We start from the raw sequence: 6999 nt of genomic DNA, 5'->3' as shown, positions 1-6999 counted from the left end.
CCACCATATCCCCCTCCCGTGCCGCCCGGCCTGGGGCGACCACCACAGCTGTTCCTGGGACCCTCTCTCCCTGCATTCTGTACTCACGCACCGCCGAGGAGGAGCGCTGTGAGCATTTCTGGGGGTGGAGGAGTGGGGGTCCCAGGGTGTCAGGCAGTTTTCCACATCTCCTGCCTTTGACATGTGTCAGCTCAGCGTCCACGGCAGGCCTGAGTGGGGAGGCTCCACCTGTGAGTTTTGGAATCTGTAGGTTACTGCTTCCCGCCCTGGCTGGGAGTCTCTGCCACAGCTTCTCAACTTGAACTTGGACTGCGACAGTGGACGTCACAACCCTGGCTCAGCTGTGGGGCAGTCGTGGAGGGAGGTGGCTTAGCTGGAAGCACCCGCAGGGCCTGGCTTCCACATGGGAAAAGGCAACGTGTCCTCCTCTCCCCGTCTGGACCAACGGCTGTGCCACCTGGCCCTGCCCTTGGGTATACGTCCCCGGGGTCAGCTGTGTTAGTAAAACCCACCGTGACAGGTTCTCACGCAGCCTGGAACGTGCAGGGTGCTGGCCGCCTCCCCACACGGCTCAGGGACCTCACCCACGGCTTCACGAGGCAACGGATGGACCGCAGAGACTTTGAGAGGCCTCCACTTGAACACCCGGTCTTAGCCACTTCCCAAGCACGTGGGAAACTTCGCCAGTTTATCCTACCCACACCCCTGCAATGGGACCTCTCGCTGTGCACACAGGCTCCTAGGGGTCACCTGGAAAGGGTCTCTTAGATCCTTGCCTCCCACAAAGGTGCACAGAATCTGCAGCAGTAAGACAGCGCCCCAGGGAAGGCCTGCCAGGCACCCAGGGACAGCTGATCAGAAGGCGGGCAGAGATGTAGAGACACAGAATTCTGCCCGCCCTGGCCACGCTGCAGGAGACGCTGACCCGACAAATCACCATGCGTGATTCAACCATTCCTGGCAAACAGTAATGGGACTAAGCACGCAATGTGGCTGAACAGGCAGGCAGGGTGCTGCCTCCATCAGGGCCTCGTCATGCTGGGAGCCAGGCAGCCGCCGTGTCAGCAGGTGCACCGCCGGCTTCCCGACTCTGCCTCCCAGGATCTAAGCCAAGGTGCCCCCTGAGCAAGCCGGGCCACTGCCGTGCCCGGCGGGTGGGAGCCAGTCTCCCAGTCCCCAGAGATCCGAGTGGTGAGGCGCAACACGGCAATGGTCCCAGGGACCCACCCAGGGGCTGGCGGCAGCCTTACGGTGCCGTTTTCTGCCGTTTGCAGAGAGGGACAGAAGAGGACAACAGAAATCCGGGTATCGGAGTTTCCAACCATTCAGGAATGTTTCCAGGAAAAGCAGTGTCGCCAAATCACCACCACGCTTCCCTCCGTTTGCCAAGTTGGGACATGTAAATACATTTCAAATGCCAGTCCTCAGAGAACTTTTAGGTCAAATAATCAAAATTAGAATTTTTAATTTCATTGTGGTACGCTCCAAATGATTAAAACACCAACAGCAAGCATATGTATGTATGAGCAACGCAACGACAAATACAAAGTGAAAACTCTCCACGGAGCTGCGTGTCGGCGAGGAGCAGGAGTAAAACAGATGGCAGGAACTCCGAAACCTCTGGAAGACGACTTTCAGCCGCAGGCTCTCGTTAAACGGTTAAGAGTTGTCTGTTCCTGCTGCGATGATCTGCAGCCTGGAATCCAGGAAAACTGAAGTAAACGTGCACACGTTGGCAACTGCAGCTGAACTCAAAGCTCTCAGGAAGGTGTTAGACGGTAATTTAGAATAAAACAAGGCAGAGCCGCACAGCGTTCTGTTTGGAGAACATACGATTGATGCACACGGGGACGCTTCGCTTTCTCGAGGAAGAAGCAAAAATTTCATTCTTTTCATTGCAAGAAGCTGCTAGGTGGTGTCCACAGAACTGAAGAGGAAGTTAGAACAGAGTTCCCACACATGTACCCGGATGGATGCATGTATGCACACACACATACATCGCCCTGCACTTGTCTCATGGTGGCCATGGCAACTAGCGCTTCCTACAGCTTTCCCTAAGAGCCGAGTTCTGGGGACAGGTGACTGTGACAGGTTCCACTGCAGGAGAATCACGTGGCACAGGTCAGCACGGGCTCGGAGGCCCTGCAGGTCACTTGGGGGCCCAGGGACAGCCCACCCGGGGCTTCACATCCTAGGAAGCTGAAACACCCACAAATAGAGTGATTTCTCAAAACAAATTTAATAAAGAGAAGGGGAAAAGGGAGGGGAGGGAAGGAAGGAGAGAGAGACAGAGAGGAAGGCATACAGAATGTCTCCAAGCACTTCTTAAAGACGTGCACCTCGGACGGGGGCAGTCGAGATAACAATACGTCCTTCTGTAAAGGGGCAGTGTGGGGGTGGGGGGAGCACACTCAGGGCAGCAGGGACCCTCATGAGGACACCAGCCGGTCCACCCAGGGCCGTCATCAGGGCGACCTCCCAGCTGCATCTGTAAAACCGTTTCTGCGGAAAGTCTACTTCAACAACCCTGTGCTGTGTCCACCCTGACATTCCCTAAAACAAAAATAGAAACATCGGAGCGGCCAACGGGCCAGGGCCACGATGCTCTGGGGCAAAAGGGAGCTCTCTCCGGGCTCCTCTCACACGTAGGGATCCAGGCTCTTAAATAAAATAACGCCTCCTTAAAAACCTGCTGCCTGGCAAGTGTTTACATCATAGAAAAATAGCAAATTTTTTTTTTGTAAAAAGAAATATAGTTACTTTGTTAAAATGGTCTATTTTAAACCAGCGATTCTTTTTCATATAAAGAATTTCTAAAATATCCACACGGAAAATAAAAATAGATAGTAATACTGAGTGCAAAGCAGACAACGGCATGTTTTCACAGCCCGAGGATCCCATCGCCAGGGAAACATCACTCTCCGTCACCGCCCTGCCCCTGTTCTCAGAAGCGCTAAGCCCAGCTACTGCCAGCTGCAGAACGCCGAGCAGGAAACAGGTCACGCGCACACGCCGAGGCGCTGAGACATGGGTCTGGCCTGGCTGACGGACCACATGCCTCGGGCGGGCGGCGGGAGACCGGCGACGTCCACAGTCCTCTCCATTTCATTCACTGCACTTTCCAGGTCTTACTTTCCAGGAACACCAAGCTCGCGAGTGGCCTGGCCCAGCGCGTCTCAGGGACGCCCTTCTAAATGCAGGCTTTGGGTCGTCTTCATGCTATAAACGCAGGTGCTCTGTCTCCACAGGCAACTCCACATGGACGGCAAGGTCTGGTTCCGCTGGCAGTGGTGGGGGCAGCTCCGACGCGTGCGAGGTGGACTGGCCAACCCCATCAGAGAAGGGCAGGCTGGGGCGAAGCGGCCGTGGGCTCGCCAACGTGCCACCGCCATCACACCCTCTCCACCCGGCTGGGGTCATATGCCTCTGCAAAATAGGGGAGAGAGAGAGAGAGAGAGAGAGAGAAGAAATTAGTGGGACCATTGCCTGGCCTGGATTCTATATAACAGTTGCTAACCCAGCAAAATCCACAAGTGTGTTAACAGTTCATTTACAATCACATGACACGCGTGGTCAAACGTGAGTGGCTTAACGCTCACGGTGAATACCGACAGCTTTAACCACAGCATTTCTGCCGTCGGCCCTCCTGTGCCTGGCTGGTGCTACAGGGGACTTCTCTCCCCTTTCTGTAAATCCTCACTCTAAATGAAAGGTGGGTTGTCAGGTGTGCCTCTTTGTGACCAAACGCGGCCCCCCAGAGCCTGGGGATCCTGCCGCCCTGGCTGCTCTGCTGGCAGGGGGAGGCCTCCCGTCTCCAGCAGCCACCTGCACCTGTCACTGTCTCCCATGGCCTCCACAGGCAGGTGGCTGTGAGTCTGGCCAGCACCCTGGAGAATCCCAGGCTGTGGCCACACAGGACACCCTACAGAAGAGCGAGGGCCCCGAGCTGCCACTGGTGCAGCCACTGGGGCCGCCATGGCTGACAACCTCTGGGACACAGCTCACTGCTCAGAAGTTTCCCGATCTTTAAAGAGAAAATGTTTAGGTGGTCTGGAAGCTCTACAGCCATTACGGAAGACATTCTGGAAGTTCCTCAAAAACAGAGCTATCCTAGGATGCCAAACTGGTTATCTGGCCAAAGGAAATAAAATCACTCTCTGGAAAAGGGAGCTCACGTGCATGTCCACTGCAGCGTTTACTTGTGTTAGCCAAGAGTGGAAGCAACTTTGTGAAAGCAGCCTTTTAAGTGAAGGGAATCTTGCCACTTGTGCGATGAACTTGGAGGACGTGTGACAAACGAGAAAGAAGCCCGTTACAGACAGACAGGCTCGGCTGATTTCACTTAAAAGGGCCAGCGCTGTGGCGTAGTGGGCTAAGCCTCCGCCTGTGGCACCGGCATCCCACGTGGGCGCTGGTTTGTGTCCCGGCTGCTCCTCTTTTGATCTAGCTCTGCTATGGCCTGGGAAAGCAGTGGGAGACCCGGAAGAAGCTCCTGGCTCCTGGCTGTGGATCAGCTGCTTAGTGCCTCCATTAGCCTCGTGTGCCGACCCCTCCTGGGAGCATGCGTGTCTTCCTACAGTGAGCAGGAAGTCACCAAAGGGCCCGAATGTGCCAAAGGCACACTGCTGGCCAACAGGAGGCCTAGAAGAGGCTGAGCGTTGATCAACTGCAAAGAGACAGCACTTTGGGCAGCTCGCCTCAGTGCCCTCCAGGTGGTCTGTGAATCCCACAGCCCTGCGGCGGGAGGCAAGGACCTTGGACAGGGAGCTAGGGAGGCCGTCTGTGGGCCATTGGGCTGCTGCCTCAGCTCACTGCTGCTCCAGGGCAAATAAAAACGCAGCCTGAGCCACTGAACACTGTTTTCACACTTTCAAGTGACCGCGTGAAAACACACAAGAGTGGAGATGGGTGAAACCAATGGCAATGCTATCTCTTTACCAACTCTATCCAAAATATTACTGCTTCAGCACACAGGCGACACAGAAATCACCAAGCTACACCAGCCCCGTTTTAGTCCCAAGCCTTTGCAGTCCGGCTCCATGAGGGTGAGCTGCATCCAGCGGCGCATGTGACAGGGACACACAGCACAGGTGCAGGGCCAGGGTGCTTGCTACGGGCTACCTCTCAGCTGTCAGTGTTGCCGTGGCCTGCCGTGGAGCCGCGCTGTCGCCTGGCCTCCTGATGTCGTCACCTGGCTTCAGGAAGCCTGCCCAGGTCTCCCAGGCACGGTGCCTGCACCGGGCATCTCTCACTCCCATACACAGGGCCCGCAGCGGAAGGGGAGAGAGCCCGTGCTCACCCTTCAGAGCTGGGACCAGAGCCACCTCCACTCATTCTGAGAGACTGAAAATGACCACCGGGCAGATGTTGGCTGAAACGGCCACCCTTAGTGTACAATGAAGACCCTTCACCATACGACACGTACTACAGTGCCACAGAAGGTTCTAGAAGGGTGTGGGGTTAAGGAGGCACACGGTGTGACCACGTTTTACAGTGCCAGACAGGATCTGAACTCAGAAGCCAGGGAGTGGTGCAGGCGCCAGGGGCTCAGGGCGGGGTTAGAAATGACGAGGATTCTTGTGTTTACGTGAAAAGGAAAACACAGTGCAAGAGTTTACCGGAAACACGGCAACAAGGCTTTGCTCTTTTTATTATTATTATTATTATAAGATTTATTTGTTTAGGGCTGGCGCTGTGGCGCAGCAGGTTCAAGCCTCCGTCTGCAATGCCAGCATTCCAAATGGGTGCCAGCTGCTCCACTTCTGATCCGGCTCTCTGCTGTGGCCTGGAAAGCAGCAGAAGATGGCCCAAGTCCTTGGGCCCCTGCACCCACTTGAGAGATCTGGAAGAAGCTCCTGGCTCCTGGCTTCCGACTGGCTCAGATTTATTTGTTTATATGAAAGGCAGAATAACAGACAGGGATACAGATCGCTCATCTGCTGGTTTATTCCTCAAATAGCCACACAGCTGGGGCCGCACCAGGCTGAAGCCAGGAGCCAAGAGCTCCATCCAGGTCTCCCACACAGATGGTGGGAACCCAAGCACTTGGGCCATCATCTGCTGCTTCCCAGGTGCATTAGCAGGGAGCTGGATTAGAAGCTGAGCAGCAGGGATCTGAACCTGAACTCCAGTATTCGAGGCAGGCATTGTGAGCGGTGGCTTAAACTGCTACGCCACAATGCCAGCCCCCAAAGGTTCTGTTCTAACTTGTGGGGCAAGTGAACACATGAGGAGGCTTCACAAAGCTTTCGGGGTTGGGGTGGGCAGGTGTCTGGCCTAGCAGTTAAGACGCCACAGGTTAGGATGCCCGCGCCCCACATCGCCACAGTACTGGGTTCACGTCCCGGCTCCGGCTTGGGCTCCTGACCCCAGCTTCCTGCTAACGCAGATCCTGGCAGGCAGTGGCGGCAGCTGAGGTTGGTGGGTTCCTGCCACTGACGTGGGAGACCAGGGCTGGGATCCAGGAACTGCGGGCAGCTGGGGAGGGAACCAGAGAATGGAACATTCGCTCTCTTCCTCTCCCCTCCCCCCATAAATAAAAAGTAAAGATAAAAAAGCTCTTTTTTGGCCGGCGCCGTGGCTCACTAGGCTAATCCTCCGCCTAGCGGCGCCGGCACACCGGGTTCTAGTCCCGGTCGGGGCGCCGGATTCTGTCCCGGCTGCCCCTCTTCCAGGCCAGCCCTCTGCTGTGGCCAGGGAGTGCAGTGGAGGATGGCCCAGGTGCTTGGGCCCTGCACTCCATGGGAGACCAAGAAAAGCACCTGGCTCCTGGCTCCTGCCATCGGATCAGCGCGGTGCGCCGGCCGCAGCGCGCCGGCCGCGGCGGCCATTGGAGGGTGAACCAACGGCAAAGGAAGACCTTTCTCTCTGTCTCTCTCTCTCACTGTCCACTCTGCCTGTCAAAAAAAAAAAAAAAAAAGCTCTTTTTTGTTTTTGAGATAATATATTTTTAGTTTATATTACAGTCAAAAAGGCTCAAGGCTCCACTAAATAGAGCTC

At 55.7% G+C, this 6999-nt stretch overlaps 1 protein-coding gene across 2 annotated transcripts in view; it reads right to left on the bottom strand.

Annotated features, from left to right (window-relative positions):
* Positions 1-1433: 1433 nt before the first annotated feature.
* The window catches only part of JCAD (junctional cadherin 5 associated), an 86274-nt gene continuing 80708 nt past the window's right edge, over positions 1434-6999 (bottom strand). For both annotated transcript variants that reach the window (XM_051821597.2, XM_051821599.2), the window contains exon 4: positions 1434-3426. In XM_051821597.2, coding sequence (XP_051677557.2) covers positions 3392-3426 — 35 coding nt within the window. In that variant the 3' untranslated portion in view covers positions 1434-3391. The remainder of the gene's footprint in view (positions 3427-6999) is intronic.

This window comes from Oryctolagus cuniculus, chromosome 13, assembly GCF_964237555.1.
Source record: "Oryctolagus cuniculus chromosome 13, mOryCun1.1, whole genome shotgun sequence".
NCBI classification, from domain to species: domain Eukaryota; kingdom Metazoa; phylum Chordata; class Mammalia; order Lagomorpha; family Leporidae; genus Oryctolagus; species Oryctolagus cuniculus.
This window is presented reverse-complemented; position numbering and strand designations above follow the sequence as displayed.